At 40.0% G+C, this 23,847-nt stretch overlaps 1 protein-coding gene and 1 long non-coding RNA gene across 4 annotated transcripts in view; one reads left to right on the forward strand and one right to left on the reverse strand.

Annotated features, from left to right (window-relative positions):
- The window catches only part of LOC121280739, a 158,485-nt gene extending 158,122 nt beyond the window's left edge, over positions 1-363 (forward strand). Inside the window, exon 6 of the long non-coding RNA XR_005943697.1 lies at positions 233-363. This is a non-coding gene — a long non-coding RNA (uncharacterized LOC121280739). The remainder of the gene's footprint in view (positions 1-232) is intronic.
- Positions 364-9,778: 9,415 nt separating this feature from the next.
- Positions 9,779-22,123, reverse strand: LOC121280738 (interferon regulatory factor 1-like). 3 transcript variants are annotated; one of them, XM_041192872.1, is made up of 10 exons: positions 21,969-22,123; positions 20,384-20,482; positions 19,704-19,803; positions 18,861-19,037; positions 18,725-18,774; positions 18,475-18,610; positions 17,738-17,881; positions 14,718-14,761; positions 13,320-13,491; positions 9,779-10,928 (listed from the first exon to the last, which is right to left on the reverse strand). In XM_041192872.1, the coding sequence occupies exons 2-10, from the start codon at positions 20,468-20,470 to the stop codon at positions 10,825-10,827; spliced, it is 1,014 nt and encodes a 337-aa protein (XP_041048806.1). In that variant the 5' UTR covers positions 20,471-20,482; positions 21,969-22,123; the 3' UTR covers positions 9,779-10,824. The 3 variants fall into 3 exon arrangements, with proteins under 3 accessions (XP_041048806.1, XP_041048805.1, XP_041048807.1); XM_041192871.1 differs by having other exon boundaries at positions 20,384-20,485; positions 21,969-22,122; XM_041192873.1 differs by lacking the exon at positions 21,969-22,123 and adding an exon at positions 20,574-20,854.
- Positions 22,124-23,847: the final 1,724 nt, after the last annotated feature.

Consider the following 23,847-nt stretch of genomic DNA (forward strand, 5'->3'; position numbering starts at 1 on the left):
AAGGTCATTTTCATCCAGAACTTTTAAAGTTTAGGCCCATTTTAGTCGACCGTAAGTGACATCAGCAATCTTTGTCTGTTTGTTGTACAGATGTATCAAGCAGGTACTGATGCATTATTCAAGACAATTAACAATTTCATTACTTTTACCATGATGCTGATGTCCATAGTCTCAACATGCACATTCAATATGTGATGATGGATACCACTGACATATTGTCTTCCACCCTCAGATTGCACCATCCTCCAGAGACACCTGGGACCCCCAGGACCCTGAATTGACACCGGAGGAAGGGCCACACACAGATCCACCCGCGTCACACTCTCTCTTGCTACCAGGCACCAGTAGAGATGCAAGCACATCAGTGGGCTGTAGTTCATCGGTTCAGATGGTTGTACACTGTGGGGAGGTCATGGCACACTTGAATGAGAAGCTGAAGGATGCAGAGAGTGCCCACGGTACCAGCTGTCGGAGGGCTACTGGAAACCAGGACGATGCTGAGCCTGAGGCTGATGATGAGCCTCTGGAATCATTCATCAGGCAGCAGATACTGGATGCCTAGTAGGATATGCAGGAAGATCTGATGGAGATCCCTGAGGGCTTGCTTGCTGTGGTCTCTGTCGTGGAGGAGTCCTTGAGGAGCCTGAGCACTGAGTTGACTCTGACCACCAAGCGCACAGTCTTCTCCATTAAAAGAGTGGAGATTCTCATGGAGAGGCAGCTCTAGGAACAGGATCAGGGGTTCCTGGGAGCTGCACTCAGACCTGCACTCCCACATACCGGCAGTGACCTCAGGAGGTCATTGCCAGTATGAGAGATGCCGGGGCACCTAGTCTCCCTGCTAGTTGCCCACCTATCACTGGTGAGCAGGGAGTTCCAGACAGGCAGACAAGATGCCTGTCATCTCTGCGGGCTCCTCTCATCGCACTCCAGGCAAGGGCCGCAGCTCCTCCGCCCCTCTGTCAGTGACTGATGAGTGCCCAGATGGACGAAACCATCGTCCTGGTTTCCAGTAGCCCTCCGACAGCTGGTACTGTGGGCACTCTCTGCGTCCTCCAGCTTCTCATTCAAGTGTGCCATGATCTCCCCACAGTGTACAACCATCTGAACTGATGAACTACAGCCCACTGATGTGCTTGCATCTCTACTGGTGCTTCGTAGTGAGAGAGAGTGTGACGCAGGTCGCACCCTCCCAAGTGGAGCCTGCACAGGGCCTGCTGGCCAGAGGACAACAGCCAAGGTCATCAGGGCCAACACGACAGTAGAGTCAGCAATCGGCTTCCAATGCCTCTGCCAGCGACGGTGGGGGGGTTGCACCAAGGCATAGCACCCACAAACATAAGTTTAAGGCACCATGAGCACAGGATGGGGTTATCACGAGTGACATTCTTTCAGTTCATCAGTGTTATGTATTGTTTTTGTGTGACAGTCGCAACAAAATTATGTTATGTTCCTTTTTTGCAACTCTGGAAAAGATATAAATCTAGATTTTGTTTCAATGCCCTGAGTGTTTTTCATGTTTTCCAAAGGTGTGGGGTTCATCAGTGCCTTATGATAGACAGCAGGGGCAGCAAATATTATTACATATGTTGTGAGGTGACATTGGGGTCATGGGATTTCCTCCTCAGAAATGTGTGTGAAGGAGGCGGCGCCCTTGCTATGAAAGTGAAGCCAAGCCTTGGCATCCTAGCTGAAGGTGCTTGAATTAAGGCCTCCCTGGTGTCCCTGCCTCCCTGAAGGTTCTTTAAGGCTGTCTCCATGTCCTCACCCTGTACCTGCCCAGGCTCCTCATCAGATCCATCAGTACAGTCTTACTCTGAGGCCTGTGGAGTTGCGCTATCCTCATCCTCCAGTGGGTCCCCACTTGCCAGTGCCAGATTGTGCAGAGCGCAGCAGGCAACAACGGTAGGCAACACACGCTCCGGAGGATATTGCAGGGCACCCCTGATCGGTCAAGGCAACAGAACCTCAGCTTCATCAGACCAATGGTCCTCTCAACCACCACCCTTCTAGAGGCGTGACTCCAATTGTACCTGTCCTTGGGTGGCAGAATGGTGTCATGAGCATGCAATATGGGAGCTGCCAAGGTACCTTGCACAGACTTGAAGAATCTGGGTGCTGTGCACGTTTATCGAGTGGTAACTCTTTCTATTCACAAAGGCAACCGGCTGACCTGCTGGCGCCTTGATGACCACATGGGGTGCATTTTATGGCACCCTGTTTGCAGGGGAACCCAGCAATAGCTGCAAAGCCTCTGGCTCACTCGGCTTGTTCCGTCTGGTAATGAATGAATGTGAGGACCCATCTGAAAAAAGCATCAGTAACAAGCCTGACACAACTGTGGACAGCTGATTGTGTCACTCCACATTTATCCACCACTGACCCTTGGAAAGATCCAGAAGCAATAAAATTGAGAGCTACTGTGATCTTCATAGACACTGGCATTGGATGCCGATCCATACAGTTGAAGGCGATCTCCAGGCCAATCATCTGGCATATTTATGTCACAGTGCCCCTAGAGAGGCAGAGCCTCCTGTGGCACTGAACCAAAGACATGTTGAGGTAGCTGCATTGCTGCCTGTCCACTCTGGCAGCAGGATAGTGGTGTCTTCTGTGGTCCCTTCCACCTTGCTCTCCCTGCTGGCCCTGCACTCCTTGTGCCAGCGCCTCTCCTCCCACTGGTCTGACTCTGCGTGCCTGCAGACACCTGGCCTCTCCCTTTTGCCCCTCTCTCCCTCCATTAAGTGCCTTATTGCTACCATAGCTGATATGTCTTATATTAAAGATCTAGAGTTGGGTGACCAGGGCATAATTGCAAAAATAAATGCACAAAATTTGAAAGTATGTGAACCGCAAACAGAATAGAAATAGGAGGCTGGTGGACTGAACAGAAACATAGCAGATGAATTTTAATGCGGAGCAGTGTGAAGTGGTACAGCTTGGGAGGAAAACCTAGAAGGAAATATAAACAAAGGACGCCATTCTAAAGGAGCTGCAGCAGCAAAGGGACCTGGAGGTATATTTGCACAAATCCTTAAAGGTGGCAGTGCATGTTGAAAAAGCAGTAAATAAGCACACGGAAACATGGGCTTTATACTGGAAGGGACAGTTCAAAAGCAAGGAAGTTTTGGCAAACTTTTATAAAACACTGATTTGGCCTCAACTGGAGATTAGTGTCCAATTCTGGACACCGTAGTAAGGACGTGATGGCATTAGAGAGGGTGCAGAGAAGATTTACACGAACGATTCCAGGAATGAGGGACTTAGTTACCAGAATAGATTGAAGAAGCTGAGGCTGTTCTCCTTGGAGAAGAGAACATTTGATAGGGGAGTTTAAAATCATGAGGAGCCTGAACTGAAAAGTTAGGGAGAAACTGTTCCCATTGATGGAAGGGTTGAGAACCTGAGGACACAAACTGAAGGGTGAGAGAAGCCAAGATAACTTGAGGAAAAGCTTTAATGCAGTGATTTGTTAGAATCTGGAATGCATTGCCTGAGAGTGAGGTGGAATCAAAATCAACCTTGGCTTTCAGAAGGATATCAGATAATTATCTGAAGGGAAAGAATATGCAGGGCTGTAGGGTAAAAAGCAGGGGAGTGGGACTAGATGAGCTGTCCTTGCAAAGAGCTGGCATGGAGATGACAGGCTAAATTGCTTCTTTCTGTGTAGTAACCATTCCATTATCCAGTAATTCTAATGACATACCCTTGGAATTAGGTAGTATTGGTGAGTGTGAGGTTGCTTGGATAGATTTGAAACCTTCTATTTCTCAATTATGTATTAATTAATAGATTGCCCAGAAGAGTGGTGAAGCCCACCATGTTGCAGACAACTAGACAGTAGGCAATACTAAAGGCAGTAGGTTTGGAATTCTGGAAATATGAAATTAAATGGAAAGACGGGTATTCTTCATTTAAATTTATTTCATGATCTTGTGGTTTTATGAGTCTGATCCTGATGGTTACGATCTGTAATTGAGATACTTCATGTTAATCTATTATTAAACCATGTAAAGCACTGCACAACTAAACAGAGGTCTTTCAGCAATGTTCAGAATGCGGAAATGATTGGACTTCCTCTCTTCATGACAAAAACATTAAATATAAATGCATATAGATGGCCATTACATACTTATCAGATATTCAAAGACTTTTATTTGTTTTTATAATTTATATAATAAAATTTAAAGAAGAGTACTTAAAAACCTGAGCTAGTTCCTAAATTCCCATGGTATAGTTCTAATTTTGGAATATATCTTGCTATGCAAGCATTAATTTCATATAGAAACCAGGAAGTTAAACATGCAGATCACACCGTAAGCATATATAAATTAAGGAAATGTTTCAATATAATAACCCATGCCTAAGAAAAATTGAATGCATTTGTCTTCCACTCATGAAAAATATAAATCATGGTACTTTTGGGGGTGAATTTGTATATTTTCAAAGAATTATGCCACAGCTTATAATAGATCTAACCATACCTCCATTAATATTACACTAAGTAAGGCCAATTTTTTTAAAAATTGGATATGGGCTTCGCTGACTGGGCCAGCATTTATTGCCCACCCCTAATTGCCCTTGAGAAGGTGGTGGTTAGCTTCTTTCTTGAACCACTGCAGCTCATGTGGTGTAGGTACACCCACAGTGCTGTTAGAAAGGGAGTTCCAGGGTTTTGACCCAGTGACAGTGAAGGAACGGCAATATATTTCCGAGTCAGTATGGTGAGTGACTTGGAAGGAAACTTCCAGGTGATAGTGTTCCCATCTATCGGTTGCCCTTGTCCTTCTAGATGGTAGTGGTTGTTGGTTTGGAAGGTGCTGTCTAAGGAACCTTGGTGAATTCCTACAATGCATCTTGTAGATGGTATACATTGCTGTGCTGTGTGTTGGTAGTGGAAGGATGAATGTGGATGTGGTGCCAATTAAGCGGGCTGCTTTGTCCTGGATGGTGCAGAGCATCTTGAGTATTGTGGGAGCTGCACTCATCCAGGCAAGTGAAGAATATCCCATCACACTCCTGACTTGTGTCATGTAGATGGTGGACAAGCTTTGGGGAGTCAGGAGGTGAGTAACTCGTTACGCGATTCCTAGCCTCTGACCTGCTCTTGTATCCACAGTATTTATATGGCTAGTCCAGTTCAGTTTCTGGTAAATGGTAACCCCCAGGATGTTGATAGTGGGGGATTTAGTGATGGCAATGCCATTGAAATATGAAATAATGACATTGAATGTCATTGAGTAGTGAGGTATCATTGTTGCACAATTGTGGAAATTACACAGGATTGCATTCAGCATCTGGTCATGTTAGGCAAGTACCATTTTTAAAGCTGTTTAAAGAAAGCATAAGGAATATAAAGATTGATTTTATCTCTGCCATTGTTTTGTTGCATGGAAAAATAATTTCGTAAACTTAAAAATTGCACTTTTGTTAATGGACAATCTTTCCCAATCCCTATTTATAACTAGGTAAACTTGAAGGTCATAAAAACAAAAAAACTGCGGATACTGGAAATCCAAAACAAAAACAAAAACAGAATTACCTGGAAAAACTCAGCAGGTCTGGCAGCATCGGCGGAGAAGAAAAGAGTTGACGTTTCAAGTCCTCATGACCCTTCGACAGAACTTGAGTTCGAGTCCAAGAAAGGGTTGAAATATAAGCTGGTTTAAGGTGTGTGTGTGGGGGGCGGAGAGAGAGAGAGAGGTGGAGGGGGGGCGGGGGCCGTGTGGTTGTAGGGATAAACAAGCAGTGATAGAAGCAGATCATCAAAAGATGTCAACAACAATAGTACAAAAGAACACATAGGTGTTAAAGTTAAAGTTGGTGATATTATCTAAACGAATGTGCTAATTAAGAATGGATGGTAGGGCACTCAAGGTATAGCTCTAGTGGGGGTGTTTTTTTTTTAAATAATGGAAATAGGTGGGAAAAGGAAAATCTTTATAATTTATTGGAAAAAAAAGGAAGGGGGAAACAGAAAGGGTGTGGGGATGGGGGAGGGAGCTCACGACCCAAAGTTGTTGAATTCAATATTCAGTCCGGAAGGCTGTAAAGTGCCTGGTCGGAAGATGAGGTGTTGTTCCTCCAGTTTGCGTTGGGCTTCACTGGAACAATGCAGCAAGCCAAGGACAGACATGTGGGCAAGAGAGCAGGGTGGAGTGTCAAAATGGCAAGCGACAGGGAGGTTTGGGTCATTCTTGCGGACAGACCGCAGGTGTTCTGCAAAGCAGTCGCCCAGTTTACGTTTGGTCTCTCCAATGTAGAGGAGACCACATTGGGAGCAACGAATGCAGTAGACTAAGTTGGGGGAAATGCAAGTGAAATGCTGCTTCACTTGAAAGGAGTGTTTGGGTCCTTGGACGGTGAGGAGAGAGGAAGTGAAGGGGCAGGTGTTGCATCTTTTGCGTGGGCATGGGGTGGTGCCATAGGAGGGGGTTGAGGAGTAGGGGGTGATGGAGGAGTGGACCAGGGTGTCCCGGAGGGAGCGATCCCTACGAATGCCGATAAGGGGGGTGAAGGGAAGATGTGTTTGGTGGTGGCATCATGCTGGAGTTGGCGGAAATGGCGGAGGATGATCCTTTGAATGCGGAGGCTGGTGGGGTGATAAGTGAGGACAAGGGGACCCTATCATGTTTCTGGGAGGGAGGAGAAGGCGTGAGGGCGGATGCGCGGGAGATGGGCCGGACACGGTTGAGGGCCCTGTCAACGACTGTGGGTGGAAAACCTCGGTTAAGGAAGAAGGAGGACATGTCAGAGGAACTGTTTTTGAAGGTAGCATCATCGGAACAGATGCGACGCAGGCGAAGGAACTGAGAGAATGGGATGGAGTCCTTACAGGAAGCTGCATTGTTCCAGTGAAGCCCAACGCAAACTGGAGGAACAACACCTCATATTCCGACTAGGCACTTTACAGCCTTCCGGACTGAATATTGAATTCAACAACTTTAGGTCGTAAGCTCCCTCCCCCATCCCCACCCCCTTTCTGTTTCCCCCTTTATTTTCCCAATAAATTATAAAGATTTTCCTTTTCCCACCTATTTCCATTATTTTTTAAAAAAAACACCCCCACTAGAGCTATACCTTGAGTGCCCTACCATCCATTCTTAATTAGCACATTCGTTTAGATAATATCACCAACTTTAACACCTATGTGTTCTTTTGTACTATTGTTGTTGACATCTTTTGATGATCTGCTTCTATCACTGCTTGTTTGTCCCTACAACCACACCCCCCCCCCACTCCGCCCCTCTCTCTCTCTCTCTCTCTCCACCCCCCACACACACAACTTAAACCAACTTATATTTCAACTCTTTCTTGGACTCGAACTCAAGTTCCGTCCAAGGGTTATGAGGTCTCGAAATGTCAACTCTTTTCTTCTCCGCCAATGCTGCCAGACCTGCTGAGTTTTTCCAGGTAATTCTAAACTTGAAGGTCAATTACTTTTAGTTTATCTTCTGCTTCACAATATTGCTACAATCATTTATTTCAGATTAAAACACAGATTGGCTTTGTCTTGATTGTAACAGACCTGCTTTGTGTTTCTAGCCTTTCTATTTTTTTCTGTCAGGTTTCTTACATTTTTTTTGCTTTATATTTGGCTTTGTCTTCCTGCAAATAAGAGGTGTTTTTTTTCTTGCATTGCTTTGTGTAGTTTCCTAATATGACACAAACTGAATGTGGCTTCTTCACCAATAATGTTTGTAAAATATCCTCTTTGTGTGTTTTTGGTGTAGCTCCAAAAATTCATTACAAAAGGAATCCACTATAGCCAAGTGTAGACGGCAGGCAATTCCAAAATCTTCTGAACAAAAAGAAAATACCAGAGATGTTGATGACTTTAAAAAAACATAAAATACTGGATAAGCTCAGCAGGACAAGCATCATATGTCAAGAGACACAAATCAGTTCATCTTTCAGGCATATATAATTCCACTGAACACAAACATCACTCGTGCTCATCCTGGCTCCACAAAAGTAAAAGACTTATCTGCAAGGTCTCTTCAGCTTCCTTGCCAGAAAGTCATTCAGGCTCAAGCAAAACATTGCTATCAGGGTCCAATAACATCATCAAACACCAGTTCACATTTGTAAGTTAGGAACCCATTAGTTGTTTCAGGCAAATTAGCTAACTGTCCAGAAGTACCCATTCACCTTGGAAATGGCAAGATATGGGCAGCTTTCTGGTCGATTAGTAACCCAGGGCATTTAGTTGCCCAACCTCTAGGTGGATAATTTCTCCCCAAATGCTAAATCTACTTTTAATTACATTTTTAAAATATATTAATGTAGACATTAAAAGGAGTACTGTCATGAAACAATGTTGTCAATATGTTTCTGGTACTTCTACATTTGTGAAAATGCTGTCAGACAATTGATAAAATTAATCATCGTTGATCAAAGAATTTGGCCACTGTCAGTTCTCTACTTACTCAAAACAACATAGATGTTGGTAAAGTGAAATGTCTACCCACTCTGTGGGTTCAGTACCTTCCTAATAACCATTGAGACCTCAAAATGTGTTTGCAACATAAACCTGCTAGCAAACTGATAACATCATACGGAATCATTCTTTAATTATGAAGTGCTAACCTCCAATGGCAAAATCTTTAATTGGTGACTTTACAGAAACACCAAGTGGAAATTAATGCATAAGGAAGTTAGACAGTGTGTGACCCTGGGACCTCACCGACACTTGTCGAAAACAGCAAGTTAACGTGGAAGCTAGACTTCGTTTGAGTCTCCCCTCTTGCTCAGGAATATTGTATTATGTGGAAGTGAGAACATTAACATATATAATTTTGCAAAAGCTAGATTCTGAAAAAAAAATTGACTATTTTACTCAGATATGGAGGATGGATGAAGAGGAAGAGAATTAGAAATTTCTGGTAGAAATGAAATTCCAGATTACATTAAAGAGACCTAAAGAAGAACATGAAAACCTACCCAGTCGTTAGAATTGTTAATTCTTCATACAAGTTCCCAAATTCAGGCACAGGCCTGTGGGGAACATTGAATACAAACTGGCCATTTCCCCAGAAAGATAACTAGTTCAGATAAACAGAAGCCAATGTTTTCATCAGCATGAACAGAAAGACCTGACAAGTCATCCTTTTGTTAAAAGAATGACTAAATGAAAAACAGAATTCCTTTTTCTCCACATAATTTCCAATCTTCTAACAAAATTACATCTCATAAATAACACATTGCTGTCCTGTGATTAGATCTGAGAATTGTTAATTAGAGAAAAACAGGCATTATCCATTTGATCATTAGTTTTTCACCAGAAATTCCTGATGTTGAGGCAAGCCTAGCACAGCAGATCTCTACGAGGGTACAAATAAATGTAAAATATTAACTCCTATAATAAAAAAAAGTTTATAATTATTTAATTAGGACATAGGAACAAGAGACTATACAGCCCCTTGAGTCTCCTGTGTTGATCTGCATCCCAACACCATCCACATGCCTTAGCTCCATATCCATTGATGCCCTTGGCTAACAAAAACCTATCAATCTCAAACTTAAAATGATTAATTGAGCTTTCATCAACTGCTTTTTGTGGGAGATAGTGTAACACTCCTACCACCCTTTGTGTAAAGTGTTTCCTAAATTCCCTCTGAATGACCTAACTTTGGTTTTAAAGTCATGACCCCATCTTCTACCAGCAGAAAAAAGTTTTTATCAATTCCTTTCAAAATCCTAAAGCAATTCACCCCTTAACTTTATACATTCCAGGGCATACAAGCCTAGTTTATGTAAGCTATGGTCAACACTTTTATTACGTATCAATTTTTTTTATTATTTATCAAAAGTATATTTTAAGCACTAATGAAACAACAGAAATTATTTAGAAATATACAAGTTCTAAAATATATTCACAACTAGAAATTTTGAACAAAACATCAAAATCAATGTTATTTATAAACATTTTTAAAAAACTATTTTTGAAGACACATTTGAAGAGATAATGGAAAAAAAACATTCAAGTTATATATCTGGTCATCACAATCTGCATGGCTTACAAAAGTCATCTGTGAGTCATCTACTCCTGCACAACATAGACACTACAGCATAACTTCCAAAGCAACTCAATTTCCAGTGTTAGCTGAAGCATTTTTTGGCAAATAATATGTACATTATTTTTACATTGAATAAACGGTTGTGGTAGCAATTATTATATACTTAGTAATGCTCCTTTCTTTCTTCAGTGTTTTTAGTTGATGGCTTCCTTTCATGACTTTAGAGAAATGAGCATATTTAAGATTGCAAGAATTTTATACTTTAATACATATATACAGTTAAACAAAAAAATGTCTGTAATCGCTTTCTTTTTTGCCATGAGAATGCCACATTGCAGACAAGTCTAATGCTAGTTGACAATATCTAATTTGTTTCTGAAATACTTTTGACTTGCTAGCCCCTTATCTTAATTTCTTGTATATGTGAGAGTTAAAAATGTCCTCTTGGTTAAATGAACAGAGGGTAACATAACTAGATGAATAATTAAAAGTATTTGGTTTCACATAGCAGCAAACATGTTAAGTATGGTGCTCAGTCACAAAACAGAATATTCTTGGCCTCACTAAAATTGGCTTCCCTGTGTGGTAGACATTGTTTGCACCCTTCAAGCATGACCCAAACAGGTGGTCTTTTAAAACAGTTCCACAAGCATGTCTTCAAAGGTCTGTTCTCACGGGGGCAGATGAAATCTTGCAGATATGGCTGGTGTGACAAGTTGAAAGTCTCAATGGTAACAAAATACAGAAGAGGAAATAAAATTCTATTCACATAGTGCACCCCACTCTATTGCATCACCGTTTTAATTCAAATGCAACTGATGAGAGATCCAGCTGGCCAGTTTGCTGAGTCGAGCCAGTTCACAAGGTCTGCTTCTCTGAGGTCTGTATGAAATCTGAATTCAAATTCGCCTGCAAAGGAAAATTAACAGCACTATTCATGAGAGTTGCAATAAAACTCATTTCTCAGTATAAGGCAAAAAATTCATGCAAAATGACTTCTATACTCTTACTGACATTTCTTACCCCTCCTTTTCCCTTGAGTTCTACACTCTAAGACTGCCCAAAGCAAACAGGAAACATTTTGTTTACGATTCAACTCAGTAATGACATCTAAGCCATTCTGGTCACATCATGGTTGGTGACAATGGACATAGCCCTAAAATCTGCTCACTGCAGCGAGATTTCTACTTTATGGGAAGAATCTTCGCCTTTACCCATGAATGAGGAAAATGCTATCTTTTCTGGGGCTGTCTACAACCAATGGATTTAAAACACGGCTTTTGAATAAAGTTTTAGCATTTTGGAATAAATAGCTAATCTATTATTTTTATTATATTTGTTGATCAATCAGATTCCATTTCACAAGATGAGCTATAAAAACTGTAGGCGTTGTGCGAAAAAGAACGTGTGGGTGAATAGAATGAAACCAGGAAATACTCAGGTGAATACAGTATTCAACCACAGGTATCTATTTACTGCACAAATACAATATTGCTTTTCAATCCCAATAGAGAAGGTGCTTTTTGTGGAAGCACTGCTATTCTATCAGTTAAGTTGAAAGCTAAGTCTTTCTTTCCCTCCATTCACGCCTATAAGGTCCAATCAAGTAATGAACTACCAGCCATTTTAACTATACTAGCACAAATTTAACCGGGTATTGGCACACAGTGAAGCACCTTGGATTGGCAACTTTCTAAGTTTGTAATCAGGGAACACAGGTTTCATTCCAACTGCAATGAGCTTTAGAAAATCTGGAAGACCACTTTGAAGATGTATGTCACAAAAGATGACTTCACAAGCGCACCCACCACATGAACCTTTCCTCAATGACCAACATGTTAGACATTGCCACAGAAGCAAATTACTGCACAGACTGAAAATCTGAAATAAAGACAGAAAATGCTGGAAATGCTTGGCAGGTCTGGGCAACATTCATGGAGAGTGCTGTCTGATGAAAGGTCATCGATCTGAAATGTTAACTGTTTCTCTCTCAATGGATGCTGCTGGACTGACTAAGTATTTCCAGCATTCTCTGTGTTTATTAAGGGAGACATTGCTCTTGTAGAGGAGACTGTTTCTAGGATGTAGTCATTCCAAAAGCTTACACTATGTCAATGAATGAATACAGGTGATTTATGAAGAATCTCTGTATAATTAGAAACATGAGTATTACTGAAGAAACGACATGCTGTTGAAGCTTTCCAATTTGCACTCATCAGAACTGACGCAAGAATGCCAAACTTCAAAGGAAACAACAATTAAACTGCATGAGAAAAGAGTGTTGATTGGTTGACAAGTTGACTCTGATCAAGGCATTGCATGGAAAATGGACTAATTCAAAAAAAGGCACAATGCCTGCACAAGTTCCTTTTTCCTGCAGTGGACAGATTCCTCCTTATGGATATGGTAGCTTCTAGCAAGTCTAAATGAACCATATTGTAAGCCCAAAAAGAATTACAAACAGTTTCAGCAGTGGGACTTATTTCTCTAACAATGGGGGAAATTGTAACTACCAGCATCATCACCCCCACATCCCAGTACAATGTAACCCAACCCCAACCAGCTGTTGACACATGTGCCACTATTTTTAAGGTAGTGGATTGTGGGGCACCTTTGTCTCTCAATCTCGAAAGGCGAGTTACCTGATTTTAATATTTAAATCAGGTCATGCAGCTGGTCAGCCCAGTTTTCCTGAGTTCAAAAAACCTGGCACCATATGGAGATGAGACAGAGGAAAGTGAATCGAGTAGGTGAGTCCTTTTTAGAATACTGCCTATGGACCAGGGAGAGCTGGAATGCCAACCGAGCCCCTCAAGGTAATCTTCATCACAACTGACAAATCACCACACTCCTAAATCCACAATCCCAAATGTGCCCCACCTTTCCTTACTGATCCACCAAATCTCTCCATGCTCCCCTCCACCTCCTGCCCCACAATCCTACCCAGTCCTTCCTCTCTCCCAAACGCCATTCTAGCCATTCCAAACACTCCCCCACCCCACCAAACAGCGATGGACTGGCCCTTTTCCACCCAGTACCTAGCCAGCCTATCAATCTGGCCAGCTGCCTGGTGGGAAACATTGTTTGGAAATTACAATGAAGTCCAGTCATTAAATTTGCCAGGACATTCCCTTCCTACGATTTCTGTGCTTCTCTCCCCAAATGTGCTCCTTTTTTCCCTTTCCACCTTCATGTAAATTTTGGGGCCAATTAATTTGTTGCTAAAATTTAACTCAATAAATCTGTACCACAAAATAGTGCTGATTAAGAACAGGAGTCTTAAAATGCAAAAGATGATACCTGCTGAATCTGACGAACTGCCATCCTGGAATGCCACGTGTGATATTGTTCCTTGCTCACTTGATTTAGCGTCACTCTCGAAGCAAGTTCCCATTACGTTGCTGAAATAACCTTTCCCTTCAATGTTACTATGCTCCCATTGACTGGGTTCTTGAATTATTTCATTTGCAATCTAAAAAAAATTACAATTTTAAAATAAAATGAGTCTCTCAAGACTTTGCTCACGTTAGTTTATCCTCAGTCCCATACCAGAATCACCAGCGTTTCTATTAACACAATTCTAAGAATCCTTACATTTTAGTTTTAAGGTTAAAGTTAGCTGCAATTATTTAATTTTCCCTATGATTCACTGTCATACATTCTAATCAAACTGAGCCTTTTCTTAAGAAATTTAGAAAGAATATGGGCACTTACATTTGTGTTTACAAACTGTATGGAGTTTAATTAGGAAATTACTTATCAATGGTCAGGGATTACAATTTTTTTAACAGTTAAACATGTTAATGTTTCGATTAACATTATAAATGTTAATTTATAACATTATGTAAGTTTTTTTAACTCTAATGTTTTGGCACAGACACCATAATGGATGCAGTGAGCGTTACAGGGTGACTCAATGCTAAAGTTAACCAAAACTGCTATAATTGACAGAAGAGTGTAAAGACTAAATATTTGTACAACTTATAGTTCGGGTGGGTGTTATGTGTCAACGGTGGTAGTTTTGGCAGATTGAGCATCATGGAAAGAGATAATTTCATAGTTAAGATTGGACAGTATGGACTTATCAAAGGTTTCATAACTGAAGTCAAAAATGCCTGTAGCAAAGATTCCAAAGTGAATATAACAAATACTGTTTCACTAGCAATTATTGCTACATGAATCCCAATAACTAAAATTCCCATTATTGAAAATGATTCCATAGTACAACAAATTTGAATGACTAGGTTTTGAGATTTACATCAACTGATCCTTTCTTCTAACAAGCAACAAGTAAAAATAGCTCAATCACTAGCAGAACTTTTCACTAAAATGTTTTCTTGAAGCATGACAGTGCTTTACTGAACTCTACTTTGTGACCAATCATGAAACATTTATCAGAAACACTCTGAACACTAGAATCAAGAGAATTCACCACAAATAGCAGAGGGTTGGCAAATAGCTGCCCAATCAGCTCTCAGCTATGGGTGGCAGGGAGCCCAAAGAGCCCAGAAGACAAGAACAGATTAAAGTAAGCAGGAAAAAAAAGGGACTCACTCAGCAACATTGGCTTCTCCAGCCACAAGGTGAGTTTCAACTCAAAATATTTTTAAATGGCCACAAAACAGAGATGAAATTACTCTGAGCTTCCCATGTACACAAAACATATTTTTCTCAGTACATTCAGCTGCAACTACTAACCTCAGCAACGTCATCTTTTATGAGGAAGCCGTCTGCTGCACTGGCTGTTGTGAAGTACAAAAGAAAGCAAAGTCAGTACATATCAGTGGATTTGCCAGACACCCAAATCATGCTACAGAGAAACACATTCCCCATCTTACCCCTGCCAGGACAAACACATTCCTTACAGGCAAATACCCTGTCCCATTCTCCTTTACAGAAGATTTTTTAAAGCTGCTTTAATTGCATGAATGTTGAATGCCAATTTAAAATAGAAAAAAAGCAATGTCAAATTAAATCTGTTACATAGGTAACTTGTCTTGAGGAATTCAATTCATTATAATTTCTTTGTACTGACCTTGCATTAGAGGGAATCTATAATTTCACGCCTCTTTCTTAAGATGATAAAAAGTTTTCTTTAACAGAAATAATTTTTAAAGTATAAAGTGTAGGTACAGTAGTACTCCCACACCACCACCTTCATCATTAGAGAATCCTCTTCTCAAAATAATCAGAATAATAAACAGTCCCCAAAGAGAGCAAATAATTATAAAGTTGTGATGCTATATGAAAGGGCTTAAATAAGCTGCATGGCGACAGTAGTGAGGGATTAATTTTAAGGTTTAGTAAAATGTGACAGTGGGGCTGTACTTCTGGTAGAATATGTGCACAACAGCACTGTTGCATTAAAATATTTCCATTGTATAAAAAGGGCTTAGCCTCATTTATCAGATTTCTCATTTACCTATGCAAATATGGCTGGCAAATTTTGCATTTTGTAAAAATGTATAAAACCAAACTTGACATGCATCTTATTTATGTACACTTTTTATATTCATAGAAAGTATGTTACCTAAACTAAACCTCTAGACTCTGGTGGGGATGTGATGAGAATGTTGGGATCTATAAATGCTGTTGCCAAGTTGTGGAAACACAACTTTTAAAAGTGGATTCTGCGATTTCACTTTGCATTATTTTGCTGCTAACTGTAAACTGTACTTCAATTTGAGTACAACTGGCCACCTGGGGAGATGGTAGCTGATACTTTTATGTAGTTTTTTTTAATCACTTAAACATAGTTTATTCTGTATTAAATCACTTAAACATGGTTCATTCTGTATTAAAAGGTATTGGTCAGCCTTGGCTCAGTTAGTCATGCTTTCACCTCCAAGTCAAAAGGTTTTGGATGCAAGCAGCACTCCAGAGACTTGAGCATGTAATCCAGGCTGACACTTCAATACAGAGCAATACAGAGCTAAGGGACCACTGCACTGCCAGAGGTTCCAGCTTTCTGGAAATCAAGGCCCCATCTGCTTTCCCAGGTGAATGCAAAGTATCCCATGGCATTATTTGAATAAGAGTAAGGGAGGTGTTCTGGCCAGTATTTTTTCCCCAACCAACATCTCCAAAACAGATAATCTAGTCATACATTACTGATTGTGGCACCTTGTATGAAAATTGACTGTTGTATTCCCATACTTTACACAAGCAACTACGCTTCAAAAGATACTTCAATAATTATAAAGTGTTTTAGGATTTCATGAGTTGCTATACAAATCCTTTGTTTTTACTTGGGCTTAGAAGTCACTGAATAGCTTGCTATTTAGGTGGGTCAATATGCCTATTTATAGAGAGGGTTGAGTAGTGTGGAAAAGCAATGATACAATGTATCATGAAGTAATAGGACTACAGACTATCTCTACGACCTCCCCAACATGCTGAATTGCTGACCTCAAATCATCCTGAGAGATGATTGCCTGCTTACATTTTAAATCATTGTGATGTGTAGCAACTAGGAAAGGAAAAGTTGTACTGTCTAAGGGAGATTACAGCACTGCCACTTAAAACACTTTTGAGACCATCCTCCAAAGGCAAAGATCTCCAATAACAGTATTACATGGCAACTACCAGTGCAGTATGACGCCAGGTCATCTTTTATACTCTGCATGAACGAATCCAGTAAAAGTCTCAAAAACCTCAGCAGATTCAGATTTGAGTGGAACAAAGAAAATTCTTCAGGAAATACTGGAAGTCCAGCCTACTAATTTACAGATAAATAAATCCAATTTTATGTTACAAGGCCTGCATGTGCACTATCTGGTAGGTGAATCTATTGGAATTCACTAAAGCCAATACTGGGTAGACCTGGTAAATGGCCTTACTAATCTGGCACATTAACCTTCAGTTTGTAGCCAGCTGTCTACATTTAGATATTAGATACTGGAGGTGTTAGCAAGGCTTTACATTGCAACTTAAGTGGGACATTGCAAATTCTTAAGGTACAGAAGTTTGAAAGTCCCAGTGAAGAAATTTTAATAATCTCAATTATGTAAAGCCTTGGTGGTGCTGTGTTTGGAGTGATATATGCAGTTTTGGTCTCCTTGCCGGGCAGCAGTTGGGGGTTGTGGGGGGGTGGGAATGTATGTGCCTTGGAGGGAGTGCAGCTGGGTTGATTCCTGGGCTAGGGGAATTGTCCTATGGGGAGAGATTGCATGAACTGGGCCTGTATTCCTTGGAGTTTGGAGTTAGAGGTGATCTCACTGAAATATGTAGTACTCTCAAAGCGCTTGATAGGGTAGATTCTGGGAGAATGTTTCCCTTGGTCAGGGAGTCTAAAGCTGGCGTCAATGTTTCAGAATTTGGGGTGGGGGCAGGTTCGCTGGTTTGGGATTCGGATGGGGAGAGGTTTCTACACTTGGGATGTTGTGAAGCTTTGGAGTTCTCTATCCTGGAAGGGGAGGCTGTGGATGCTCAGTAGTTGAGTGCATTCGGGGCAGAGATTGATAGACTTTTGGATTCAAGGGTGGGGGGATGTTGAGGGAAGGTTCAGTTGAAGTTGAAGAACAGCCATGATTGTATTGAATGGTAGAACAGCTCAAGGCGCCAAATGGTCTCTTTCTGCTTCTATTTCTGATGCTATGTAATTGACAGAAGAATCCCAAGGAAAGCAATTCATTGTTAAATGGCTTCAATCTTTCTTTCAAGAGATGGGAATATTTACAAGCTCAGAAACTGACTGCATTCGAACAACTTGTACTAACCTGCAGGAGAGGGCATGGGAGAGATCTGAAATGGGTACAGCTCACATGTGCTGACCACCTGATCTTCAGATTCTCCTACCATTCCACTGATAGTCCAATCAGCCAGTTGGTCTGCCGCTGAGCATGATTCCGATGGAGAGAATTCTGTAACAAAATGAGCAAAGAAAATAAGCTCAACACAATGCAAGTGCTTGACATGTTCAACACCATACTACACATGAACACTCACACTGTAAGCATTTTTAGAAAAAGCCACTTATTTCTTAAGCACAGCTTACTTAACAAACACTGAATGCCAAATTTTATAAGCTGCTATTTATGCTGTTCTGGGAAGTTCAAAGCATTGCACTACAGTTGGCCACAATGTCCTTGGCTAGAGAGAAAATATAAAAGAGTCCTGTTCCTGATCCCTATACAGTGTCTCCTGCTGGAGAGATCACATACAGAAAGACTGACCAAAGACTGGACTGAGTCATGATTCTCTGGCTCAATACATTTAGTGGTCTGCCATTGCTCACTGGCTATGCTTATACCAGAATAATTGCTACTTGGATGAAACTAGTGCCAAAGAGAGGGAAACATTTTATAAAAATGTTTAGTTTATTTTTAAAGCATTAAAATAAATTTTGCATTGCAAAGCATTAAACGATTCTCTTTCAAGCTCATTAGCTGCAAAGATGTTAAATTTTTACTCGGTTTTGCAAAGATGTCTAGACAAAGGTTCTCCGCTCTCTCACCTCCTATGCTAACTGTGCTATCAACCACCATTTCCTGTGCAGCACATTGTTCTGGTGCAGTGTATGTGGTGTGATCAACTGGTAGTTTAGGTGCAGCAGATTCTTGTACTTTTAGTTTGACCTTTGACTTAATCTCCTACAAAGATATAAAGAAACATGTATTGTTAATAAAAATAGTGGTAAAATGCTATACTTGGCTGAAAACATTCTGATTGAAATCATCTGTATAAAGAGTAGCCCATGTACTTACCCTTTTCCTACTCTTGCTTTTTGAATCTTTGGATGACCTAGACTTCTCTTCTGTAGAAAAATAAAATTATAGAGCTAAGTACTCTACACTTTTGTTTCACTTACAACATATAAAGAAAAACAGGAGGCTCAAGTACCTTTTTGCTTTGATCTGTCAAGAGGTGGAAGCATTCTGTACACTCGAATAGCACTGGAACCTTTATTGACACTCTTATCCTTCACTTCCTCTATATCAGGCAGTGAATTCATGGCACAACGAAAATTAGCTTTCCATGTTTTAGGCTCTGGTAAATCTATTCCTTGTCTGAACCTCCCTGCAAAGAAAATGGAAGAATTTAAGACAACTCGGTATACATGTGCATTCAGGTTGGATTTCCAAATTTGGTAATTTGACAATAAGGTACAAGCATGATCCTCAACTAAAAGAAAGCTGCTTGAGCATTTTCAATTTGTAATTTTAACTCCTGAGCTTGAAGTTCAATCTTCAACCCATTCCATATTTTTGACATTCATACTACAGTTTGTTTTTAATGTATGGAAATGGAATTTATGTGGTATACCTACTAAAGTAGTAATAGCAAATTTAAGATAATTTAATTTAAGACCTCAGATTATAATAGCAAATCATCAGACCTGTCACTTTCAAATGTGCTGCAAAGCTGAAGGAGATGCAATGAGAAAACAGGCCTTGCAAAAGGATCATCCAAAATCAGACTGGATAAAATATATCTACATGTTTCTTTTGCAAAATTAGCTTTGGCCAATGCCAAGAATTATCATTTGTTTGATCTATATTTTGCTATGGTGACCATCTTGTGATATTTGTAGGTGCTGTTAACAAAACTGACTTGCAACATTATCAGCTTATTTTTCATACAGTACTTTAATAGTTTACAAACTGTGTAATAAATATTTACTAAGTAATATATGCACCCAGTATCACTCTGTGCCATTATGAAGGCAAGAATCATGTTATCTACCTGTATGTATAGCCCAGTTTCTGAAAAGACTGGCATCTGTTTCCATATTCCATCCATGTCGGGCTGCATGTTTCCATGGAATCTGGAACATCTTACATTCCTGCATTTTCAATGGAATACGTAACGTTGGTGTGGTCACTTAATAATAGTAGCATATAAATTAAAGTCAACAATCCAATAATCTAGCAGTAATTGTCATGGTTTATCAGTCAGGAAAAGTGGTGGTTTCCCAGCCAGTTTAGGCCATGAAGGCTTGTATAGTAAATCAATCCAATGAATCAGCGCCCTCAAAACTTCAGATCAAAGAGAGTTTGCATTAATGCATATTATGCAATGTTGAAGTACTTCAGTGTCTATTCCTATGTATTTTATGTTCCAGGTAACATAAAGTACTTTCGTCACCCACTTGGTTTCAAGCATATGACCTGGTTACAGATAACACTGGCAAAAGCTGTGGAGAAGGTTTTATTTAAAAAAAAACTCTTTCCCCATCTTCCAAATGATGAAGGACAAACAAAGGTTTGTACCTTTTGCTGAGCAGGAGGAGGAAATGCCTTTGCTTGCAATCACCCATATGTAAGTAAAATATAAAAAGTATACAGAATGTTAAGATTATTTAAATGGAATTTTTCAGAGCTGCACATCTGTACATTGCATTAAGTGAAACAATGGGTACTTGCCTTATTAATCCAAGTCAATCCAGGAATTACATTAGAATCTATCTGTAATTCCAGCCAGGGTCTCATACGCATTCTTGTCACAGGCATATTTCTAGAGGTCTGCTGGGGAAAATAAGCAAAATGTTAATATCTGCAATGCAATAAGAACTTTAGCTCAGCACGTAAATGCTTCACCTTAGATAGCACTGACCCTCACATTATCAGGAAAATCCCAGTTATCTTTGGTCTGTGCAGCATTAGTTGAGTAGTCAGGACAATGGCATTGTGCAACTGACTAGTGCACCTGGAAGGGGAAAATTCAGCCACATTGCTATTTCTTATCGTCCTCTGTTGGAAAGTCCCCATGTGTTGGATGCAAGCTTTCATAGTCAAAATGCCTGCCAGTTCTCACTGACCCAAACTCTCATTATCATTTGATTCAGCTACCAGAAGCTGACAACTGCTATGAAGCATATCCTTACATAAGCTACTGCCACAAGAGGTTTTCTTTTGAAGTCTGTATTTTTAAAATATTATTCTAAGCAAGTGAGATTTTCTGAATACATCTATTGGTTTATATGTAGGCTTTAGCCGCTGTAATGTTACTTGTTGAACTGAACTCCAACACTTGAAAGGTTATCTGAATGTTTGTACGTGTTACTTCCTCAAATACAGAACGAATTATGCCGCTAGGCGGACTAATGCATCGTGAGGCGATAGGGCAGGGAAAGGGAGGTGCTTCCTGAATTGTGAATATGAAGCCACAATATAATCCGGAGAGATATAAAAAAAAACCTCCCGCTCTCTCCCACCGCGTTTTAGAGTAGGACACTGCCAGTAAAGCCCGGTTTTACCGTTAACCTGTGAAATCTCGGGCTTTATTGTCCAATGCCATGAATAATACTTTTTTCTAAAACAAATGTTCATCCAATCCCACAATTTTGCGAAACTCTTCGCATGCAAACTACAAAGTCGCCTGCGTGAAGCACAAAACACGTACGTTTGTGTTTTATCTGCAAGCATACGTCTTTAGTTTTGCAAAATATTTGTCATAATTGAAGCAGAGTTTAACATAGACGGCACCGCGATCTCACGTTGCAGAGCACGTCTTAAACCCAACTGTTCAGGAAAATAGCAGCTTGCTGTCAATTCAATTTTAAAATATCACGTTTTTTTAAGTTAATGGCTACTTTTGCATGATTAAAAACTTTGCAGAAACGATGCTCGGTTCCACTGTTTCTCCATTATTTCTTCGCTACTTCCCCCTGTGTTATGATCAGCAAAATTACCCCAGTGTTCAGAAAGTGCATTACAATAATTATTGTTTGAACTCTTGCTGTGTTCAAGCTTCAAATGAGAAGGGTCTAAATAATAAAAAAAACCTTACTGCAGCATAGACTGCAGCCTAATGCAAGCAAATTATTACTCCCTGACATTTTTTCTATATTTATTATTTAACATTTATCTGTTCTTGTTTTTCATTAAATTGCACAGTGCCTTTTGACATTTCAAATTGTCGTAAGCTTGTACCTAAAACGCGCCCGATACAACGTTAGCAAGTCAATAACAAGCGTTACATCTATGTACTATACAGCAAAACAGCTACCTGCAGTAAAGCCGGTGTGAAACTCAGTAGCCGTCCAGCTCTTGAAGACCCGTTCCACAAGATCTCTTCAGTCGCTCTGTGGTTCTCAGAGGCTTGATCGCTACATTAAAAATCAAAACAGGACGCGGGATTTCCCACCAACACACTCGGCGGACCAATAAGAGCTCTTGGCAACTGTCCCAATTTACTTCAGGGCGATACCATTACTGTGGTTGCTGCTCTCATCATTTCGGGGAAATCATGCTGTTTATATTGCTTTGCAGTGAATGGGGGAAGTACGCCACCACGCTAGGGAGTATAGATAAACAAGCATTAAAATAATGCAACAGCTTTCATTATTGTTGAAATATGCTTCATTTCTGTGACTTTTTAAAAATTTTTGCACAGTTGATGTGCCTATCTGGTAATTCAATTTTTGTTTTCTTCAAGTCCTTTAAGTTTCAGCGTAAATAGTTCATTCCATACATTTGTTTTGTGAATCAAAAGAGAACACAAATTATATAGTGGCATGCTACAAAATGTGAATCTTGCAAAATATTACACAACCGCTCAGATATTAAAATTTATAGAGTAAATTAAGTGACATCAAATATCGCTTAAATAAAAAAGTATATTTAAAAACAAACCGCAACATTAAAGTTTGTATACCGAAGAAAATGTTAAGGAGGGTCAAGTGAGTGCAAATCAGCACTCTTGCTTCATGCTTTATTTGACATCACCTAGACCCTTTGGGAGAGATTTGAACTCACTCCTGATCAGTTTTAAAGTTGGGCCCCTACTGCTCCCGGACACTCATCGATACGACGTTACCATTTATTAACTTTCAAAAGGCTACTTTTGTATTCACAGACATCATGCTGCAGAGATTATGTTTTGTTACAGGTACAATGCAATCTATAAAAATAGGAGAATAGAAGCAACTTGCTTTTTGCTGGGTGCTCCTAAAAGTGAGCCAAACTTTACAATTTGCAAAATTCCCAAAGCAAACAACAATTAAATTCTGAGTGATCTGAGTTCATATCGAATCGACATAAGTTGTACATTGTTGACCTAATGAACACAGCTGGACCTCAGGAGAATGAAGTTCTGTACATTGCATGGTATAAAATGTTCTTGTAAAACAGCATATAATTTGACTGAAGAAATCCAGACAGATCTGCAAGTAATATGTTAAAAGCTAGATCTGTAGATGCAGATGTAGCCTTTTCATTTTTACTAACAGATCTGCTATAGCAAATATCACACAAGGGGTTACATTGTCCACACTGTTGTGAATATCATAATTCACATGTTTTAGAATATAACTTTTAGGTTGGAGATTGAAATGTTAAATGTAAGATAAATGGAAAACAGCTTGGTCAACAAACTAATAAATGATCTTAATATAAACACAAATTAAACAAACCTAGGTTTAATTAACTTGTGTTCATCTTGCAAGGTCATCTCATTAATAGTGAAAGAAATGAACAATGAATGATCCTTCTCCAAGCTTGTAAGGGAGACACAACGTTGAGGAAAGAGACCAAAACCCCATTTGCAATATAAATTATTCATATGGGTTACAGAATCAAAGAGTAGCATGGAAGGTAACTAATTCATTTGCATTTTCTATTTGACAACATCCAAAAATATGTCACATCATCATAGAGATGGGATGTGGAGGTAGAAGGTTCCTTTGTTTAATTTTTGTATGTGTGTGTTTGCTGACCGAAGCAAGCATTACAGTTTGGGGAACAGAGAGGCTATACAGCTTTGCTTTGGTATAGACTGTATTTCAACAGATTGAGAGAGACAAGAGGAGATGATAATCAATTGGGCCTACATTTCGAACAAGGAAAATGCAACTTCATTGCTCATCGTGTGGAATACAGGTGGGGCT

The sequence above is a fragment of the Carcharodon carcharias genome, chromosome 8 (assembly GCF_017639515.1).
Source record: "Carcharodon carcharias isolate sCarCar2 chromosome 8, sCarCar2.pri, whole genome shotgun sequence".
Lineage (NCBI taxonomy): Eukaryota > Metazoa > Chordata > Chondrichthyes > Lamniformes > Lamnidae > Carcharodon > Carcharodon carcharias.